At 39.5% G+C, this 23,983-nt stretch overlaps 1 protein-coding gene across 2 annotated transcripts; it reads right to left on the minus strand.

Moving 5' to 3' along the window:
• Positions 1 to 414: 414 nt before the first annotated feature.
• On the minus strand, positions 415 to 23,568 carry LOC116769860 (protein Aster-B-like). 2 transcript variants are annotated; one of them, XM_032661060.2, is made up of 17 exons: positions 23,344 to 23,568; positions 22,711 to 22,830; positions 12,655 to 12,727; positions 11,674 to 11,769; positions 10,032 to 10,176; positions 9,704 to 9,861; positions 9,232 to 9,384; positions 8,246 to 8,350; positions 6,616 to 6,676; positions 4,280 to 4,376; positions 3,880 to 4,039; positions 3,534 to 3,641; positions 2,989 to 3,178; positions 2,769 to 2,915; positions 2,265 to 2,460; positions 1,917 to 2,046; positions 415 to 1,844 (listed from the first exon to the last, which is right to left on the minus strand). In XM_032661060.2, exons 1-17 carry the CDS (start codon positions 23,391 to 23,393, stop codon positions 1,755 to 1,757), a joined length of 2,079 nt encoding a protein of 692 aa, XP_032516951.1. In that variant the 5' UTR covers positions 23,394 to 23,568; the 3' UTR covers positions 415 to 1,754. The 2 variants fall into 2 exon arrangements, with proteins under 2 accessions (XP_032516951.1, XP_032516952.1); XM_032661061.2 differs by lacking the exons at positions 22,711 to 22,830; positions 23,344 to 23,568 and adding an exon at positions 20,438 to 20,584.
• Between the last annotated feature and the right edge of the window lie 415 nt (positions 23,569 to 23,983).

Below are 23,983 nucleotides of genomic sequence, written 5' to 3' on the forward strand. Positions count from 1 at the left end.
TACCCGGTCTGATGATGCCCTCCAACATCTGCCTCAATATTGCAAGGTTTTAGTCTTTCGGGAATGACTAAGTCTCGCAAGTCATTCATCACAAAGGCACATACTACTTCTAATATAAACTGATAGGTTTTAACTTTTATAAGTTACATTAATTAAGTGCTCGCGGTTCAAGAAATTTGATTTAGCCAGTGATTGCTGGTCGGATCCGTCCTTCAGAAATCTAATAAACATGATAAGGATAAATGTGTTTTATTTTATTTTATTCCCCCCTCGTACCTGCCCAGACTCCCCTTGCAAACACTTCTTAGAACAGTAACCAGTTAAGACAACGCTTCGAAAACTAAAATACTCGTGCATAATATATGAATGATTGCAAAAAATTAACAAATAGGATCTGAAATAAAAACTGCAAAATTAAATTAAAATATTTTATTCAATACTGAGAATAGATTTCGTCTAACTTATGTTAACCTAGTACCTACTGGGATTTGTGCTTCGATCGACTCGCACACAAAACATCACAAACTTTGGCAAGATCCACTGATCCTCGAACGCGCTCGTCTGCCACCGACAGCTGCAACCCGCCGGACAGCTCCAGGCGCCGGATGCAGGGTGACGCGATACTAGCAACATGATCAGCACCGACACGTGGATACGACTTACGTCACAATAATTAGTCTACCTACGCTAACATCGATCAATATTCTTTAAATTCAACAACGTTATTGCAGTCTTAGAAGACTGGAGACTTGGTGCACGGCCTCGCGTGACCGAGAGGAACATTCAGCGCGTGTTGTGCGGTCAGAAAATACGACTTGGCGGTACTAAATCTGATGTTAATGAGAAAAACACACCGGACTGAGTTCATCACTGACGAGGACGCGCAGAAACAGGAACGCGCTGTGTTATGATGGATTACAAGAGGATAAGGTCAATGACATCAAACATCTCGCAGAGACCCTACTAGCAGGCGTAAAGCCCAGACGATATCCGGCACACGGAACCGGAGACGTACGCTCGCCACGACCCACACACACACGGAGCGTGGCCTCGGTCCGTCATAAAGTATCACAGAGAAGGCAGCGACGGAGGTTATGAATGAAAAACTTTAAACTCGCCGTATAGAGTGTGCTGATGGACACTGGTGATAAGGGTAAGAGGTAGTTTACTCACAGCTCCGGGACAAAATATTGAGTGAGATGTGAGTTGCAAGTCATAAAGCTGGTGAGTTAACACGTTCCAGACCGCGGTCTGTGCAGCAGGCGCGGGCTCCTGCCGCAGTGCGCCGCTGTGTTAGAGTTAGTAACTAATATTAAAACGACGGTTAGGTTCCAACCGATGTTGATATGAATATTTTTATTCCTCTGTATAAATATAAATCACGAATGTATAAAGTACATCTTTATCTATGTTTAACTATTTACAAAATTATTGGAATGGAATCCAGCCATCGCGTCCCCCGACCAGCCCGGCTCCCCTCCCGCGCGCTCCGTCCTGTACACTACTGACTATCTCCCATCTACCAACGATCCATCTCTGATGAATCTGTTTCCATATGATCATGTCTCCTCGCACGCCGCCGGGAGCCGCGCCGTCCGTGAAAGTCTCGCGGCCATCCGACATTAACTTAAGTACAACGATGTATGTATGTATGTTATTTGTACGAAGACAATCCTCCCATCGTGACGACGCGCGGTGTCGTGTCGTGCGTGTGATGACGTCACAGCACCCGTGACGTCACCGCCCGCCGCCGCTCACAGCTCGTCCCGGGGTTCCGTGTCTCCGTCCGCCTTCTCGAGCGCGGGCTTGATCGTCTCCAACAACGACTTGAGAGCCTGCTCGGTCTGAAACGATTCATGTCAAGATGAACATTCGGATCCACGCCGATAGACGTGGACGGGGCTCGGCGCTAGTACCTGCAGGAGATGCGTGACGGTCCGGTCGAGGGCAGAGCGCCACGCCATCAGCTGACCTCTTTGCCGCGCCGAGTGGGACTCCAGGGCGCGCGCCCATGACGCCGCCTGAGACTCACTAAGAGTGTTCATCCTGGAAGCAAGATATCATTACACATTCGCACATGCAGTCAGCTTAGTTAGGTTAGTGACCGTCCATCTGTCGAGTTCATACACGGGAAGTGTCTGAGGGGAGCTAGCTAAGGCTCCAATGAAAATAAACATAACATGTTGAGATGTTTTGCAAAGACTGTTTGAAGTCTACGTCAACCACAACTATTGCCAGGATGTGTATCTGGTGCGCTTCCCGACCTGGTGTGTAAGTGTTCCAAGTCAATCCTCCTCTCCGCGTGGTACAGCCTCCAGTATAGCAGAGCGTTGAGGGCCAGCAGCACCAGCAAGGCGGCCGTGAGCCAGGTCCCCGCGCGGCCCGCGGGGGCTCCGCTGGCGGCCGCGGACCCCCCTGCCGGCAGGGTCGTCGCCGCAGATAATGTTCCCAGCGGAGTCACTGTGATGACAGAACTTATACAAAGAGTTTCCATCGCCACGCTACAGAGGGACGGTCTGCAGGGTTTGTGCATAAAATCTCGCACACGACTCAGTAGGGGCATAGAAAGTCAAAGGAAATTTATCGAAGAACATCTGAAAACCGTCCGCCTGAAGTGTGGCGATGAGAGCTGGTGGGAGGAGACAGGCGTGAGATGTGACTCAGATATAGGGCGTGGCGTGACGAGAACAATGGCAAAATGAAGGGTCTGTCTGTTTGAAGAGAGGACTCTGAGCCATCGCGGGTAGAGCGAATGTCTGCTTGTGTACCGTCTCCTCTCCTGCGTCGTCGTGACCGCGCCTGTAGGGCGGGCGGCGGGCGGGCTGGGCGCACGGGCCGGGCGGCGGCCATCAGGCGGCTCTCCAACAAGCGGGCGAATTCCTCTATGCCGGACATGGCGTTTTTCTCCAGGAAGGCTGTGAGAGGAACGGGCGCCATGTTTATTTAAGTTGCAATGCTTCTCCTGAACAGCTCCTTGCGCCAGCTCACCCTTGATGAGCGGCCACATGGTCTTCTTGTAGTTGACGTATCCGTACAGCTCCAGCGCGGTGCGGTCCCCTCTCCTCCTCAGACAGTAGTGCGCCTCCACGCTGAAGTAGTCCGCGTACGGAATGCCGGCGTTCTCGTTGCTGCAGTCGATGGAGTACAGCACTCCCGGCTTACTGCACCTGTTCATCACCTGGGGACGGTGGAAAACGTTATTTGGAGCAGCTCGCTTGGTGTCAGGAGACGAGCTCAACACATATCACATTTGCAAGTCGATGCGTGATGACTATTCAATTATTATAATTTTAATTTCTTATAAAACAATAAATAACATGTAAGACCTCATAATGATGAGTTCACAGTAAATGCTCTATGAAAAGTTAAAATATGTGGGTCCAAGCGGCCTGACACCCCGACACTCGTGGAGGTCACACGTTTCAGAGCTGTTTAGCTTTTAATTTTAGTCATTTTTATACAGAGTTCTGGGTCATCTCGTGCATCATATTTTCGAGGCAGACCCAGCTGTAGGATGTTTGTTTTATTATCACCTGTGTCTCCGTCACTTGCACCTCCTTGGGTCCCATGGGTCCCGAGGTCAGTCCCAGGGTGTAACTCACTTGACGACACTTCAGGCCGTTCTGAGGCTGCCAGGGGTTCTGAACCAGAAACGGAAAACCGATATAAGTTATATATGGACTAAACTTAAGAAATTTCAGATCAATCACAATAAGTTTAGTCTCTGTGTCCCTCACCACAAGTTGTGTCGTCACACTGGACAGGTCACACACGGACCATTCCAGGCGGTCTTACATTGACCCCAGTCCATATTATGATGTGCGAGATAGTACGAAGGCAAACGGTAACTCTGTGTGTAGTAATGTGTGGCGTGTATACCTGGACATAGTCGGAGGTGTCCCTGGCCGCCAGCAGTTCCAGGTTGAACTTGGAGTTGGTGAAGATCATCGTGAACAGCTGGTCGATGTTGATGGGGAACTCCTGCTGCAGCAGCAGCTTGCCCTCGTGGGAGGACGTGCACTTCTCATCCTCACCGTTACTGACAAAACAATCAAACGACGCTTGTTTATTCAAAGTTATATATATCATAACATACGTGGAAGGTATATGAACCGCCAGTTACTGACACCTCTCCGGTCGGTTAAGTGAATGAGCATGAACAAACTGAATGCGGAACAATCAAACAGAACAGCCTGACCCGTTCGAGGGCAGGACTCGAACCCGCGTCTTCTCGAGTTTGCAATCTTTATCCCTCGTCTACTCGGATCGGAGCCGGTACCTGTTGTGTTTCTCGGGCTCGCTGTCGCTGCTGTCGGACATGTCGGTGGGCAGCACGTCCCCGGCCTCCTCGCGGAACTCCGCGTTACCATTAGTCACTACAAACACACACACACGTTACCCTACACGGTCACATCAACCTGTAACGGCCGGTAGACGACTGACATTCGGATTAATATTGGCTTAATTCAACCGAAGGATCTGAAGTAGTAAGTTAAATATATCATCCGCGCGAGAAACCTCAGTTCAGAACAAGTCCGCTGGATGTCAACAAGTGAATTCTTTCCAGCCCATGCTTTGGCTGATCGTCAGTCTCCCGCTCCTCGTCACAGATACAGCTCGAATAATAAAACGTAACTTCGTATCTTTGAATATTTTTCTGTCAAATTAGGATGTTTAAAAAAGATCAGATGTTTGTTGTTAGTATTAAACATATAATATAGTACAGTGAGTTTTTAATTTTAAATAAATGATTTTTATGAAGCGAAGAATCGTTTAAATTTAAAACATTAACAAAAAATATCAAAACATTTTAATAAAAACTTCAAACATTTGAAATAATTATAAATTTCATAACGTTGTCGCCATCGGCACACCGCACACTAGGCGCCTCCTGTGACACCTCACCGGGCTTGTACGATATCAACACTACAACCACCCATCACCTATGAATGAACAACTGATAACTCTGCGTATGCGGCGTGAGGCTGCTATTCGGAGTGAGCATACCGGCCTCGTAGTGACGATCCTAAATTATAAAATATATTCACATTCTTCAGCAGCCTCGACTTCTCCGTCCACGAATTCTCCAGGATATAAGGGAGCGACTTGAGAGTCGACCACGACGAAATCACCCTCGATCCTCTCCACCAACTCCTCGCCGCGGCTGTACGCGGCCATGATCAGTCGGAACAATAAGCTCACTATATACGTGTCCCACATCATAACACCGAGCTCCGAACGTGACTCGTGGCGAAACCGAGCGAGGACTGCTTTTATTGATAAGTCGGGAGCCGTCTTAAACCGCCTCCAGCAAGCGATAAGTTTGTTTTGAAACAAACAATCGCACAACAGATGTCGCCGCCTTCATCATCTTTATATAATATTACATACAAATTCTAAGTAACGAACAATTAACAGCGGACATTAGTATCTAGTAATGTTTTTTATAATTCGTAGAGTTCGTTAGACGTCTGTTGATCGCGAACGCGGGACTCCCCCGTTGAATAAGAAGTCTCACATGTCCGGCGTTCACAAGATTTTGGGGAACTACACGAATATGTCCGAATGCTTGTTGGAAAACAAATATTCATTTCGTAATACATATTGAACGCATTAGACGACATTTGATATGTTTACGATACTGAAACTACGGCGCGGCGGCTAAGACGGGCGAGATATAAATATTATAGAAGGAAAATATTGATTAGGAATTTAAGGTAAGCGTTTTGAGCGGTTACAGCGGTTACAGCGGTTACAGCGGTTACCTCGCTCACTGAAAATGAAGAGACGGAACTTACCGATCACTTTTAATTATATTCTTAAATATTTCTTACAAAAATATTATGCTGTCAAATGTTATAGAATAATACAGTTCATACAAAAATTTCGTTCAGAAATTTAATATTTTTTTAAGATTTATTAAGCAGATGTGTTTATATATATATAATTGTGTGACGTTCAACATAATTTATATAAAACATTTTAACGTAAAGATGATGATTGAGGTGTGTTATTATCGTGTACGCGGCGCAGGAGCGACTAACATGTGACGCCTAATGAGAACTAACACTGTCGCCAGTAGCCATTTAAATGAAGCTAATATTTTCCGATTACTACGAGTTATTTTATTAGTTTCAATTACACACTCCCGACGTTTCGGTTACTTTGCAGCAGCCGTGATCACGGACAGACGAGCAGTAATCCGAACATATTAGTTTCATTTAAATGTGACATTTGCTCATCAGAGAGCAATACATATGAGGGACCGGCCTTCTCCGTCAAACCCTCGTATACCGATTTGTACGTCCGTCCATTCGTTATCGAATATCGAGCTATATCTCCAAAACCGTTCGTGAACATTCAATTTGATGTGCCATGCATTGTACCTAGTGACTACGACGACAATTAAATAGAACCGTTCCTCGGAGATGGGAAGGGCTAATATAAAAATAAGTTTGTCAAAATATTTTTTTTTGTGACTTACAAGACATTATACACTAAAGGATTCCTCTCCCGGCGACCTGGAGCAGCGACTCCGGCAACATCATTAGCTTTGACAGACAAGGTTTATGTCGTATAGAATGTAATCTACAGTTGTTATGTGTGCGTACTCACCGGTCTGATAGGGCGTCGCTCTCGTCTCCGCCGCCTCCATGGACGAGGAGTCCACGGCCTCCTGGCGACACACGAGCAAACCTTGTAGTATCGTTACGATAGCACCACATTCAATAAACCAGGAGTGGATGAGAGGAGGAGAGGATCCGATGAGGGAGCTCCTCTACCAGGGTGTGAGGAGAAACGATACCACTCAACAATACGAGTGTAATCAACGTTTAACTGAACATAATTTAAAGAACATCGCCGGGCGGCACAGTTGTATAGATAACATATCGCATAACGAGCGACGCTGCAGACTTTGTGCGAGTTAAGAGATTCCTGATACACAGGACATGATTGTGATTGCTATGAGCTATCCTGATATACGGCCAGTCGTGAAAGATGATACGAGTTAAAAGTGTTAGTTATATATTTTTATTATAATACAAGTAAGATACATACATATGTCAGTAAGCTTCTCACATTAGTTCTCCCGAACATTACTATTAACAGCTCACTGAGCCGTCGTTCTATACAGTATAGACTAGCTCACCGATAGCTAGCTCGTGTGGTGCTAATTAGTGAGTTACAAGTACTGACTTGAGTCAGCGATGCTGAATGGTTAGTTTTGTATCCGAGGGTCGCCTCCGCCCGCGCGGATGCTGATGACGACGAGCTGTCAGCTAAGGTTACTCGCGTTGGATCATTTAAATATTTGTTTTATTGAAAAAAATAAAAAATACACAACAATCTGTAACCGACCACTGTGTCGTAATCAGCGACCGTATCATTCATAGAACTACCTGTGGAAAGTATTATATTTTTGAACTTACAAATAAAAAATAAACACGCTCCGTTAATGGTATTGACGAATTCATTTACTAATTACGCCCGCCGCTATCTAATGTGACGAGAACGTCTGCATTATAATAGGTTTTTTTAATCACTGATAATATTCTTTAGTAACTCACACAAACAACAGATGACAACACATCAACCGTCTGTTTGGAGTACTCGCAGACATATAAATATTTACATATGTACTAACATTTTTTGGAAATGAGCCAAATAAATTACAAAATTAATGTGTTGGTGACATGACGGAACACTCCATATATAATATAATGTATATCTCACTCTCTTCCTCAGCAGCCCCGCGAGAAGCATTTCAATACTGAAGCTTGTCGCAGTCCACTCAACGTGAACCTTATCACTCATACTACTTCGATAATATATTTTTATCGTATAATTTGCGATTATTATTTGATAAAAACAGAGATAAATTTTAATGATGCTATAACGCATAAATACAGCATTGCTATTTATAAACAACAGGCGCTACAGACAAATAATACATATTCCCGTAGCACAGATACGTGCTTAGTGAGGGAGAGTGGTTGGAGTGAGAGCAGTAATGAATATAGTTTAAACTCCTGAAGTCAGTGGGAGCATGGACGGCATGTTATAATTATTATTCTTATATTTCACAGCGGACGGTCACCTCGTGGACGGAGGGCAGCTCACGCCACGTCGACACACAGCGAGGCTCTCTGTTGCCACCCTCACTCTTCATTGTACCTCCGACCACTCTCCGCTGTAATACTTATACACAAGGTGTAACGTGTGTGTCGGTGTGTGTCTGTCTTACCTCGGACACGTCGACGTTCTGCTCGTTCGGGTCCTGCGGGTCCTGGGCGTCGTGAGCGTCCTCGTCCGAGTCGAAGCCCAGCTCGGCTCCGTAGCACGCGTGCACCTGACAGGCGACACACACACTGGGCATTATGACACGCGACACGTAATAAGTCTAGAGCCTAGAGCGCAGCCCCCGGCCGGCCCCTGCGCGCCGCGGCCGCTCGACCAACACTAATCTGACTTTCAAAACGTTTATAACACATTTCCGATACAGAATAATATTATGAGGTTTTTTCTCACTAAGACTAAACAGTATGAAATATCTAAATCCCAGCTCAGACCAGCTCTGACCTCGCGGAGAGATCGTTTGTAAAGTGAACCGTATTGTACACAGCGCGTCGAGACAGACGGCTGGAATTATATTCTTGGGATCATTTAAAATACAAATAAATCGATACAATAAGGAACTCGTCCACTCGTCTGCGTGTCTCGGAACGTGCGCCTTCTGGAGCATGACGTCACAGCCTCGCTAAGACATGTCGCCACTCCAGACAGTAGACGGAACAAATCGTATGATCATGTTTTATATTAAAGTAATGATCCAAATTATTAAATTCAAATCGATACAGAGAGTACAGGCCGCGGCATTCAGGAACAGTAGCAGGACTCGAACCCGCAGCTTGCAGAGGAGCACGTTACAGTCACTTTATTATCTGAGCTACTGTGACAGAGGTGTTTGAAATAAATATTCATAAAAATGAAACTAATATTTTCCGCATTACACGCGTGTTTCGCTACTTTAAGAAGCTCCACGCTCCCGAAGCGTCCGTCACTCCGCAGCAGCGTGGGCCGACCCGGAGCACAAGCCGGAAGATATTCGTTTCATCTATATGAACGCTCGCGGAGGTCTCGGATCTCAAGGATATGCATAGTTAGTGTGTCGTGAGCGAGTGACGTCATCTAGCCGTCCTCATGAGTGTGGTCCCGGTGAGGCTCTCTAACCAGCTGCAGTATCTCGTGGCTGGACATGGGCTGGTCCATGAGCGCGTTTTGCCAGATCCTGAACAGCATGAGGTAGGCCTTATCCCGGCCCGTGAAGGACGCCAGGAAGTTCTTCTCGGTCTCCGTGCAGATCAGGATCGCGTTGGGTATGACCTGGAGGTGACGTCACACTAATGAGCTCTCACACTAATGTAGCGATGGATTCGTGGGTAGCGTGTAGAGGGCGCCTCGCTCGTTAAATGGTTAACCGTCTAATTCATCTCCTACCAGGAGCCACGCACGGCTCGTGTAGAATGTGCAGGACATTTTTTACGAATATTTACTTGAGATGCTACAGACGTGTCAATATCTGGTATGAAGTAGTATTGAAAGGATAATAAGGGAATAGCTATACTAACAACTAGGCAGTATATAGTGTATATAAGTTGATATATTTTTGGTTTATATTAATGTAGGGAACTAGGTTATTTACCCTGGCCGTTTTCTCCTTGGTGATGGCGGTGACGTCTGTCCACCTCAGCATCAGGACCTTCTCCCAGCCGAAGATGTTGGCGTGGAAGCACAGGTGCCGCTGAGAGGCATACAGGCGACCGTGCACCAGGATGTCGCACTGGAGGGCGCACGAGTAGTCTGATGATGAAGTGTGATGCGGTTAGCTGACTTACCTAACAATCACCGACTAACCTCAAAACAATTACATGAGCAACTTTTCTTTTGCCAATTAAAATCCTATGAGTAGTTTCTGAGAGCCACATCTAACGATTCCTTAACCCGCTGGTCAGTCGAAGCCAGCCACGTACCGACTATAAGTCTCTCATCATCCGGCAGTTCCTTGAAGAGTCTCTTGAAATCGTCACACTTGCTCTTGTATGTGGGGTACAGCGAGTTGTACCAGCTCTTCTTCTTGGACCTCACTTGATCACCTCTGGAGCTGGGCGAGGCCGCCTGGAGGGAAAACCACTGTTTTAAGAATCATTCTAGGAATGTCCGCTTAATCCAGAGGAGAATCTTTTATAAATCACCATAACGACACATTAGCATACTTTTCATGTAAACTTTGTTATATTTCAAACTGCCATTCATTGTGCAACGTCAATCTCCTTCCCGTTCAGTTCGTCCGTGTCACAGGAGCCACGGCGATCGTCTGCCCGAAGTTTACATTTCCTGATATGTGAGGGGCACACCGCACACCTTATAAGTTGTTTGTGAAATATTAAACTATGTGATTTATTCCGGAGCCCGGCGCCGGCGCCGGCCCGGACGTGGTGACGTCCAAATAAATTATTTAAAACGGCACCTACGAGCTTTACACGTGTATAATACTATAACCGCGTGCTCTCCAGCATCATGTCCTATGTATTATGTTCACGCTTAAGTCCCTATGAAACAGTCTGTTGCTAGCGGTGGTCACGATCAATGTGAGTTGATTAAAATTATAAAAGAATCGTTTCTGGGTATTGCTTTGTCTCACTGGACCTCAAGCGTTTGACTAACATTGTCGAGACGTCTTCTCTTGAGCGTATTCTCGCAGGTATCGTATACTCTGTGAGTCAGTTCGGAGCAAACATTTCTATTTAACTAAAAATTCTATAAACGAAAGTTTCACTGTATGTATTTGTAGTAATTTCCGTATATTATGATTTCTATACTAAATAATGACACTGAAACGTACTCATTAGATGTATGTGTGATATCAGAATATAAAGTCAACCCTCAGTATTGTAACCGCGAGGCGATTCTTATGTTATCGGGATTCACACATTACATCACAACATCTTACTAAACACAGGACAGAGAACAACTCGGAGGGTTATATTGATAGCGAGTCCGATGACGTGATCCCGAAAGTACATTGTAAACAGGATCCCTACCACGAGTGTGTTCGAAAAAAACTTGTGGTAGTAATACAGGCATTAAATACAATTTATATATATGTTAAGTCGTGGTGGCCTGGAGGTTAAAGGCTCGCCTCCCATACCTGAGGGCGCGGGTTCGAAACCTGGCAAGTACCGATGTGATCTTTTAAGAGTCATATGTACTTTCTAAGAGTATTTAGACACCACTGACGGACGGTGAAGGAAAACATCGCGAGGAAACCTGGTCTTATAATTTCATATTATAAGATTGAAACCGCCAACCCGTCTTGAGCAAGCGTGGTGATTAATGCTCTAACCTTCATGTGAGGAGAGGCCTTTGCTCAGCAGTGGGCTCCTATAGGCTGATGATGATGATAATGATGATATATATGTTGGAATTGTGTCTAAAATATCTTCTCGTTAGTATATTTTGTTACTTCTCAGACACAATTCATTTCTATTAGTATGATAACCATTGTTCATTTGTATAGACTGGTTTCCGCACGAGTCTCTCTTAAACAACACGTCTGTTAAAGAGACAGTCTTTCTGATCGTCGCAGCTCGTCCTAGACTGTCACAGACTCACCTTGACATCCTTAATCAGGAGACTAGCTGCGTCTAGACCGAGCGCCACGTCCCCCGCCACGGACGGCACCTGGGACGTGTCGCTCACGTCACTCTTCTGAAAATTACATTAGTAATAATTATGTTTCTTATTAAAACTGAAGCGACGTTTAGTTCAAGTCGAATAATTAGTCCCAAGGGGTCGGTTAAATCGATTTGAAATGTTCGGTTCACAGACTCGAGTCAACTTGGAGTCAGATCTCAATTTAATCAGTGAAGCGTCCGGTACGCGAAGTCCAGGAGGTCAAGAACCCACGTTTTGCAAAATGGATTTGAATTCTGTATTGTTTGTATTGGAGTTGTTATTAAAACATTTCTATTTATGTTATTGGCGACATAAAGACGACAAGTCACGAGGGTACAACGGCAAGTTTCATATGAAGTGTAAATGGACAGTTTTCTTTGTTAATTAAAGTTTCACTGTGAGCGAGGGGACGTAGTGACGCCATGGACTTGTCAGGAACTTGACGCACACGAGATATCTGAGGACAGATAAATCTACGGATAATCAAGTAAGAATGTGTTTTTATAAATGTTATAGATAAATTAATTTACACTAAAAAAAAATGAAGGTATCAAAGAGAATAAATTTTTTTAAAGCGAATTTCCAATCTTTGACAAAAATAATTGTATTTAAGTAAAATTTAAAGAAATTCCAAGTTCGAACATCCCAAATTTAACGTCGTGAAAAAAATATTCAAATAACTTTTCTCAATTTTTTTATTTGTGACGGTATTGTCGGATTCATCTTAGGATATTTGTATTCTGTGTGTTAGGAACACGTCGCTCTGAACAATGCAATCGTGTAACCGTTACGGTGGTCGATGGCTCTACCTCTCTATGATGTCCTCTCCCGTCCTCCAGCTGACACATCTCGGGTGGTGACCAGCACTAGTCCGAGTACTATACGTGATATGTTATTCTATTTAATTTCATGACTCACTCTGTCATTGTCCACAAAGTCCAGGGAACTCTCCGCATGCCGCAGGGACGGGGAGGGTGAGCGAGACACATTTCTATAACACACAAAAAAAATATAGAAATAACCAGAGAGCTTTGTTAAAATGACTCGCACACACTACGGTATACATGGAAGATACTTCAAGACAAGAGGTGTGCTCAAGAGTTCCTTCAATATCTGATAGTGGCGCTCATTATCAGGACGCTTATAACAAGTTTCGTTACTATTATTTTTTTATGTGAAAGATGGCAAACGAGCAGATGGCCTACTAGGTGGGCAGTAGTTACCGTCGTCCCTGCCAACCTTGTTTTTTAGTAATAGGGAGGAGTGGGAAAAAGAAAGTGACAGGAAAAGGTGGGAAGAGCTAGACTCTACCACCTTTAAAATAATAAGTCAATACAATAAATTATAATGTACAAAGACTTATGGATGATAAACTGTTAACTGTCCGTATGTATGTGTGCCGATGCTGACTTGGGGTAAGTATACTGATATGACGATGGGAAAACGATGGAAATGTTCACGGACATCATTATTAACAATTCTATGTACTACGAAATTATCAATTTGCGCCTTATGATTATAATCATGAGGAAATTATTTATGTTAATAAAAGTGTGCGAGGACAGTGAGTGAATTTAATAGAAATATAAATATGTATTTTAAACGTAGATTGGATCGAGCAGTATTATCACGTAGGTTAACTCTTCGTTACATCTAAATACAAATGTATTTTAGAATATTTTAACTATTCCTGACCGAGGTTTCTTTACAGCAACTGTGACCTCGGGAAGAGGCGAAAGCGGGTCAACATTTATTTATAAAGCTAACCTACACTGTATATTTTATTCTACGTGATATATTTTATTATAATATGAAAGAGATCAAGTGACATAGCAATATACGTAGCGCGGGGGAAGCCATAGAGGAACATACAAAGTAACCCTAAAAGAATAGTTTAAATCAGTAGTTCAAATAGCTTCGCGTTGTGGTTATCGTGGCAGAGGTTACCGTCTTATAGGAATGTGGTTCAGAGAAGTGTCTAGTATGTTTATTATAAGTTTGAAGCGTTACACTACATGCGAAGTAAACAGAATACGGAACGTGAAGCGCTGCGTGTGGTGTCAGAGAGTGACGTTAGGTTAACGTATAGTCGTTATAGGCAGGCTGTTAAGAGTCTGTTTTCATCTCACTACTGCCTCTACAATATGTTACACACAACTGTTATATAGGTGAAATCCATGAACTACACGTTAGTGTTAGTGTTGCTAGTGTTTATAGAATGAAAAGAAATACTTTCGCCACTAAAACATATCAAATTTATTATATTAATTACCAGGATTTTATTATTTGGATACAAAGAATTTATTGTCAAAGTTAAATAATTTATTTCTGTGCTTATAAATAAATTTGACATTAAACAAATGAGATGGAAAGATAATAACTAATCTCATGACTGAGGTCTTGCCTTTAATTCAGGGCTTCCCAAATATATTTTGTCTACCTTCATTTAAAAAAAATGTTTTAGCGTCCCCATTTTTGCACCTACTGAAAAACCTCTAGCTTATTCTAGTTAAATGAAATTACAAATCACCCCCGAGATCTCTGAACAACGCCCCCTTTTTTCTGGGTCTCTTGCCCTTTAGGCCTGCAGCGCCTATAAGGGGTCATTATTGCTCACTTTGGAAAAAGCTGGTCTAATTTAATCTCACGAAGACTAGTCGAATATTGCGATGTGTTGGCATACTGAATAAAACAAAGAAATTTCTTGTATCATAAAGACGAATATATCGAGGACCTAGCTCTCGAGTATACACAGCTTGTCAATAACTTTGCTTTTTGTAGAATTTATTAATTTGATGACTGTTGAAATCTTAATTGTCTCGAATTGTTTTCTTAACCAGACTAAAACGCTTACTTCACGAAAGGCCCTCACCACTCATTAATATAGAAAAAATAAATTTCCGTAGCAAGTAAAACCGTCGTAAATTTACAGCATGTTTCCTTATGAATATTTAATATATACTATGTATAGAGGCGTTCGAGGCAATGGTCTCCAATCAGCCAATTGACCTCCGAAGATTTTTCAAATTAATTTGAATAGATATGACTCTACTTCAGGATGAAAAAACTCCAACAAATAAAAAGAGTTAATGAAAATAATTTTTTGACAAAACCAAAATTTGAATTTATGCACACACAGACACACTTGTAAACTCGAGTAAGAATGAATACCTGTTACCGCCACTATACTATTGAGGAGACTTTTTGTGACATTGTACTAATAACAATCAACTTAAAATAAAACAAAATACGTATATTTCTTGTTGTGAATATTATGAATTATATTAACAAACGTGAATATTGTTTTGACAAAAAAATCAGAGAAAAACTTAAATGTTACAACAACAGCAGACATGTAAAGTTTGTTTGGTGAATATTAATATGATACGAATAAATCAATGTTTAAATGTTGTTATCTCAAGTCAATAGAGTTAATGTTGTGATTGTCCTCGTTATTGTAAATATTCACATATATAATGAACTGGACAACCAGCAAAATGGAATAAAAAAAAGTCTGACTCAAACACATTACTATACTTTTCATATAATGAAGAGTTTAAGTACACAAGATGTTTTTAAGAAAGTATATCATTGCTATAAGTTTATTTCTTTATTGTTCTCAATACTTTTTGTCTGAAAGTCTAACAGACTATACATACATACAAGCTTTCACGTATAAAATAATATTATGATAGCTTGTTCCGGACTTCCTGTGGTGTGTAAGATCTTTGTCGACCATCCAAATTCCTAAAACACAACCTTTTTAAATACAATAATATCCCTTTGAAGTATACTATATAAGAATAACATTATATAATACTAAGTAACCTACGTACTGTTGTTGAGATGTAAAAAAAAACGAACAAACGAAGCCTTCGTAAAGTAAGCATGTATAATGTATATGACAGTGGTCTTCTCCTAGATAAAACTCAAAGATAACTTAAAGTTTCTCACCCAATAAAAAACGTCCAAACTATAGTTTTTTTATTATTATAGCTATTTCGTTATAATTTCGTGTCTATAAAAGTCATTGTCTCTGACATGAAGTAACAGCAGTCCGACTCAAGGTGAGCGGACAATAATAGTTACAGAAAACGAAATAAAAAAATACAATTACGAAATAACAAAAATCACGATCCAACTCATTACGACTGTATGGAAACGATTTGTTATATACTTTACACGTAATATATTATATACTAATAGTTTATATAGAGCGTTATAGGAACAACATTCCGCTCATTCATCATGACGCTGACTCAACACAAACGCCCTTAACCAGTATGGTTGAAAATATTATCACAGATACAAAGGAATTAATCAAGAAATACAAGCAGTAAAATGTTTGTGACATTATCGTGACATTGTTGTTTGTGAATTACTTTTTTTAAATAATGAATGGTCTTATAATTGTAATCTTTGAATAACAATATACAAAAAGGTGTGTGTCACCATATAAAGTGACCGTTGTTAAGGTCATTCAACTGCCAAATTTGTAATAATAAAATTACGCGTCAACACTTCCTGTATGATTCGCGGTTAATGTGTTTTAACATTGTCGGTCAAAGCCGTCATCAGAGCGGTTTGCGAAATATATATTTTTTATACCAATAATTATCTATAGCGAAAAGTCATAGGACGAACCTCTCTTAACTCCCAAAAAGCCTTCATTTTTATAAATATAACCTGGGTATCGCTTCTAAGTAGCTGGTTAACAACGCTCGACTGTATTCCACATACGATCGAGCCTTTAGTTTCTTTAAACAAGAACGTCGTGCTCAGACATGAAGTATTGTCTTACTTTTACAAGGACACCTAATTTCCTCGTAGCTGCATCGGTCTTACTGTCAATGAACCGCTAGAAGTTAAGTAAGAGGATATCTCAATACCTAATGATTGAAACCAGTCGGTGTACCGCAAGGAAGGATTGTGAACAGTTATAAGTCTAGGACCTGTTTGAATGGACTCTACTTGTCAGAGACGAAACACGCTAGTATTTTGATGGTCTTAAATTTCTCAAAATTCAGCGACTGTCTGAAGTGTAAAATAGACACGTCTTATCTCACACGGGCTCTCTCCCAAACTATTTTTGATTCCCGCTGACCCTATGGCTAGCTTGAAACCACTCACAAAAGTATCGTGTAATAGCAGGTTGTTAAGGTGTAGCAAACTAGAGTTGCGGAAGGTAGAGACCCCTGAGGCAGCCTTAAGTAGACTGCAATTGGATCGAACCAGTAACTATTGACAGCCACTAGCAGAACACGATGTTTAGAAAGTCAGGACTCCAGGCGATAAAACCAAGTTACAAATACCACACTTAGAAAGCTCACTAACAAGGTCATCAAGACCCTATCGAAAGCTTTCGAAACCGAGACTGAAAATCTGAGAGCTTCACCGTTGTTCCCCAGACCTCTCTCCGCCATAAATATGTGGCGTATGCTAGAAGAACCCCGGTCGATCGATTTCAACGAAGCCAGAAGCGTCCGGCTCTCAGAGGTATCATGAGGTCGCCGTTCAATATATGTCCATAATCTTTTCATCATCATCATCATCATCATCCAGTCCACGATCTCTCAATAAACCTAGTTTCCAATGATGGAAGCAGCCCGTATCGGATAACTCAAACACAAACATCCATCAATTCTAAGTTTTGTATTGACGGTACAATAAATAGAATATTCAGAATTTGATTGATTATTATAAGTGTGGATCAGCACAAGTTCCCACCGTCCCAACACACCAAGAGTTCGCGTTTTCCTGGCTACTATTAAGTGAGAAGATTTATGAATGAAAAACACGAAAAGCTTGGTATGTAGTGTAACGATTCAGATACATTATTAACTTAATTCTTTCAATAACAATTACGTGTAATAAATATGCTGATATAAAGAAACATAAAAACAGTCTATTGTATTAAAACTGTAATTTTTTTGCGAATTCGTATGTTTACCACAAGTTCGGAATTCGGATATATGTATAAACTACTGACGGAATGTTTTCCGTTTCTCATTGGTCAATTTTAATATTATTTTTTTTACAATAAAATCATTTGACAAGTTTAAATGTAAGTCGAATAACATTAACTTTGTAATGTCATGTCTGTTATCGAGGCCCAGTCAAATAGAGCACCAGGTACGAAATAGGTGGATAATATCGTTACAAGAATCGATGTCGGTAAATGAAGAAATATGAAGAAATACGAGGGAAAGTTGAAACCAGCTCGGCTCTATAATGAGTATCTAGCAGAGATAATAATGCTTTGCTGCGTAATCAACGTAGCCGACACAGAACACTCGATAGATGTCCGTGCAATGTTAATTATGTTATAAAACGCTTACTACATGTTTGCATCGTCACGCTGCATACGAGGCTTATGTATTAGCCATAGACAATGCTGAACGTTATTCATATAGTATGAACGTTGTATATAATGATATTGTACAAAAACCTGGTCTGTATATCGAATACACGTATACTGTCGTCGATATTTGACTAACTCTATTAGGAGTTATGAAAAATATTCAGTGCTTGTTTGTTTGCGTGCGATAATATCGTAAACGGCTGGACAAATAAGCGTGCTATTTTCAAAGATTTTATATATATATAAATTATGTATTATAAAACTTTCTAGGAATCATAAAGTTACTGGTTCCTTGTACCGTCAGCAAGTAGTTGATGACATCAAATAATAAATACATATATGTATTTGTATATACTAGTTTTTGCCCGTAACTCCGTCTGCGTGAACATCAGTTTAAAACAAAGCATAAAGTAACGTACGTACGTTTTAAGTAACCTTGACACGTACTGCAGCGTCAAGTATCGGACTGATTGTGAATCTGAAGTCTGTGCCATCTGGGCGCAACCAAAATGCATACAAAAAATTCATTCAAATCGGTCCAGCCGTTGGAGTTCAGTGACATACTAACGTACAGTATAAAATATAAAAAGCCTTTAATTCCATATCCTTAACTAATACTTATTAATTCGATTTCAAATGTTAGTTTTAATACGATGTTAGTTGTATTTTGCTTATATCTAATGTTAGCAAGAGTTAGTTATCTTGGATGTGGACCCCTCTCCAGGTGAAGGCCTCCTCCAGCCTTTTCCATCATCTCTGTCCTTGCCAATATTTAGCAAGTCCTTGTTTGCTAATCCTGTTATGTCGTCCGCCCATCGTCTTTTCGGTCTGCCTACCCTTCTGTTGCCAATTGGCCCCTTCCACTTTATAATATTGATTGTCCACCTGTTGTCTGTGTTTCTCGATACGTGACTTGCCCATTGCCATTTCAATTTCAGAGTATGTGTGAGGGCATCTGTCACCTTTGTTTTCTGCCTGATAATTTTGCTCCTGACTCTTTGTATTTTTCTTATGTTTAGGATTCTTTCCATAGCTCTTTGCGTTGTCGAGATCCTTTGTTTTGCTTTTGTCGGGATCCTTTGTTTTGCTTTTGTCGTGTATATCCAACTTTGGCAGCCATACAGTAAAAAAGGCAGTATGCGGGTATCTAATACCGTTTCCTTAAGATTACTCGAGTAGTCTCCTTTTAGAATTTCTTTAAAAGACCAAAATTTTCTTCCAGGCTATGTTTGCTCGTCTTTCAATTTTATCTTCGTTGCCTCTCTAATCCTGCGCCTGAGCTTGATAGAGCAAGAGAGCGGAGCATATCTTGCAGTTCGTTTGCTGTTTCAGATAGTACATATAACTATATCCGCGAATCTGAGATGGCTTAGATAGTTGTTGTTTATTATTATGCCTCTAGATTTCCTATCTAGGTTTTTGAATATGTCTTCTAAGACTGCTATAAACAATTTAGGTGACAAGGGGTCTCCCTGCCTGACTCCTCTTTCGATGTTAATTGCATTTCCTTTAGATCCTAGCATGACATTACTTGTGCTGATTTTTATATATTTGGTATTCACGTTTAGATTCTGTACTGCTCTCCATATAGTCTTGAGGCTAATGCTGTCGAGTGGTTTATCGAACTCTTCATATTTTTCTATAACCCGGTGCCTGTATATGACCTAGTTCACTAAACCCGGAACGAAACCGACACTTAAACGTACAGTGGAGTTGTAAATATATAAAGAAGATACAGTTCTCGTCATAAAATCCGACTGTTTTGTAGATAGGGTCGCGTGCAAAAGCTAGTGTGTTCGATAACAGAACAATTACAATAAAACAAAAAAAAAATAGAAAAACCAAGCATTTAAAACGAGGTTTTTTTATTGCCAAGGAAATATAAAAAACGCTAATTAAAATTTTTCTTAATAATTTAGGAATCTACTACGGACATTTTTTTAAGAATACGATCATTGATTAAAAAAAGGTTTATGTGTATAAGTCAGTGTAACACAATCACGCAAAACGCGAAATATCCTGATCTAATTAAATCAAGTAAATTATTTATGTAACTATTTCTTAGACTTCAAAAAAAACGAGCGAAACCAGGAATAAGATGTTGTAGCGTTAGAAACAATGTAATTAATAATTATCAATAACATAACGAACCTACATATTAAAATATTCGGATACTGCGACGGACAATCACGGAGACGAGACGAAAGGCTTCATCTGTAGGTCATAAAGTTATCGAAATATAGTCAACCGAACATGTACATATAAAATAATGCAAAACTTTGTTGCATTTAAGCGAAGCTATGTGTTTGGTTCAAACAGCACTATTAGACATAAGCCTACCCGAATATAAACTCCTTCCAGATCGTATAAACGTGAGGTAGTAGCTCCAACTTATTGACGACGTCCCTCGGTTCAGTCTTTATCATATCGGTAAATCAACTCAAACAACACGAAAATACTGAAGAAGCGAATACACTAGAAATTCGCATTTAAACGATAACACGGTTCACTAATCAACAGATAATTTAAAAACAAAAAGATTAATAAATTTAAGATAAGATGGCGATAAAATTACGAAATCTTGAATTACACAAACTGAGAAATAACAGAGCGTAGAATAGAACCGTCTCTAACTGAACAAAGGCATCGACACGAGGCATCGTTAGACGCGCCTTGAAACATACAATTAATAAGTTACCTCCGTTATTTATACTTGAGGAATTAAAATTGAAATGTATAAATTCTGACTTCGTTTTATCTTTATCATTAGTCCGAATTTTCAATGACACACTAGATACGTAACGTTTGCCGTATCCCATCCAATAACCTATGTTAAAAACTATGTATAATGTAAGATCATGTATACATGAAAATTAGTTAACGCTCCGCTTAAACGCACCAAAGATATTTTTTTACTCTCAGGCATATACTTTCACTTGTAATCTTTCTGAGTTATGTTCTGTTTAAGAGTGCTATCTATTTTTTTGCTTATGTTACCTACGAGGATATAATCTTAATTAGGTTATGATACTATAAATCCATTAAAGTGTAATCTTCATTATTTTCTTTGTTGTTATCTTCCAGGAACATTATGAATATGATTATTTTGTAAGCGTGTAACCGCGGCTTTGCACGAGCCAGTTGAGCAGTTACTGGATGATCTAATGATGAACACAAACGCTTTTTCGTGTTAATATGTAATAGGGGAGCGGACTGCTTATTACCTAAATATTTGTCCATTCAAGGTCAACTATGTGTACTACATAAAACAAATTTTGTCATTGTTCACATTTCAAGCAATATTATGCTTTGTTTTTAATCCGTGTAAAATCTGCACAACGTATTCTGCCAACGTTGTTTAGAAATTCTTGAATGTTTTTAGAAATGTAATAGAAATAAAAATGGGAAATAATAAATAAATACAAAATATTTTTCGAACAATTGGGGTAATATTAACATAAATATATTTTTCAAAACGCTCGATTGTCTAAATTGATCGCAGTTTGTACAATAAGAATATAATTTACGTCATCTAAGTCGTCAGCCATATTGGCGCCATTCGACGACAAATGTACTTGCAAATGACAAGTCAAATAGATGGAATATGGACGCCAAATATGTAACAAACAAGTAACGAGCGTCTCGTGATCGATGAAATTTCATTTCATTTATCAAACTATTAGAGACGTATAATAAGACTGTTTGTTTAGTATTGTCTGATATTGTTATCAATTTATAGACATTATACAATTAAATAATCAATGGTAGTTAAGATTATATCAATTAATTTTATATAATTATTTAATATTTGAAGATCTTCATAAAAACGTAACCAGTTTGGTTTTTGTAATTATATTATTTGCCGAGTGTATGTATGAAGAATAAATATTTATATAGTGTTTATACTTGCATCATAACAAGAAATGGGTTAAATAAAATAGACAATTAATTGAAATGTATATTTTATTTATTCACTGGGCCTCATGTGTCCATTTTTCATAATGCATTGATAGTTAATAAATCGATCAATATATTGTTATATAATCTGTACAAGTAATCTAAGTTACTTTTGTCCATCTTAAAAAAGTTTAATGTGAGGTAAGTACATTCTACAAAACTTTATTTGGACCAAATATGAGTAAAAAGCACATTTTGTATCAATGACCTATCTGATGTCTGTTTACTATTATAATGGGATGAATCAATATTCTGGCCTTAGTAGAGTGGCCATTTGAATAGTGTCTTTAATGAGACTTTTCACTGTTCCACTTTCATAACTTAAAATGATTGGGTGAGGTTCAGTGCTCTTTCATTATAAAGTTATTGTGTATGAGATATGTTTAACCTGATAATATTTAATTTTATTTGCTACACACAGAGGTTGGTTTATTTTTTTCAGGTTAAGCCTTCGCTATTTTTTTTTAAATCTAAATAATGGAATGGTCTATACAATATACATTTTGAGAATGATTGAAGTTTTACAAAAATCAAAAAATTTCTGGTGATGTTTATACTTTCAGATAAAAAATGTATTTGAAATATTAATTAAGTCTTATTTTGCTGATGTTTGAGTTATGTAATGTGTTTTTTTTAGGAACAGTTTTGTTACTTACTTATTTTCCTGTAGTGTGGCCGTTGCATTGGTGACCACTCCGGAGAAGCTGAGAGCCTGACTGATGCTCTGTCCGATAGCATCTTGTGACGATATCACTAGATTCTCCACAGACTTTCTCCTATGCATCAAATTAGGATATCCATTATTTTTAATTATAACATTTTTTTCCACACTTGATAAATATTTGATGTATAAACTTTAATATAACATTTTACAAGATGCATTTATTAACTGGATTTGCTTCATCACTGTGAGAACGAACGCGATAATAACCATTGGGAAATTAACTGCCGCATTCGACGTACAAGTACATTCAATTATAAACAGTAATTAATCAATACTTCTGTAGAATTTATGTTTAAGTGAACTCTACAATACTAAAATTCACAACAATCCGAGGTTTTGGTGCTCAAAAAATTAACAATATTTACAAATAAGAATTTATCTTTGTTTTTATTCATTAATATTTGATATGGTTGACGTATTATTAACCAATAGTATTTTTATTGATAAACAATATTTAGCAATAACAGGGCACGGACTTGGATAGTGGTGATCAATAATAGTTACAATGATGTCTGATGATATTCTAAGCAGATACGTAGTGAGAAACAACAAAAGTATTACTAACATGGAAACAGCGATGTTACGGTTCTCCAATTCTGTTTTCCAAGTGGTCATATTATATTCAGAAATTCAGGTCGCGTGGCTTTCGTCCATTCACGAAATATCATCAGCAACTACGTTTTTTAACTTTCATTATCCAAACACTGATTTTTACAACAAAAACACAATAAGTCAATCGACAATCATTCACATTGATTCGCGGTCGCTCACTGACGTTTTACGAGTGTTACTCACTCCTTTAATACTGACAATATTATTAAGTATATACGAAATAGAAGTTGATAATTATGAATCGAATTCAGTTAAATTATTAATTGAAGATACATATGTGTATGTTAATGTTGCTGTTTATATATTTGGCGGTGCCAAGAACAAAAATAAAAAATAAATCCATTTTTAATTGATATAACCTTAACTTTTCTTTATTATTAATATAAAGAAGATTAAAGTTATGGAAATCTTGGCTTTCTGAGAGAGTCTTTAATACTTTTAATTTAAAAAAATTTCCATTTGAAATATTGCTTGTGAGATGATAAAATTGATAAAAGAAATTGCACTTTTCAAATGATATCAAATTTAAAGGAATATATATTAATTGTATAATTCAACTATACTAATAGTTTCTATCATACGTTAACTCCCAT

Source organism: Danaus plexippus, chromosome 14 (assembly GCF_018135715.1).
Source record: "Danaus plexippus chromosome 14, MEX_DaPlex, whole genome shotgun sequence".
NCBI lineage: Eukaryota > Metazoa > Arthropoda > Insecta > Lepidoptera > Nymphalidae > Danaus > Danaus plexippus.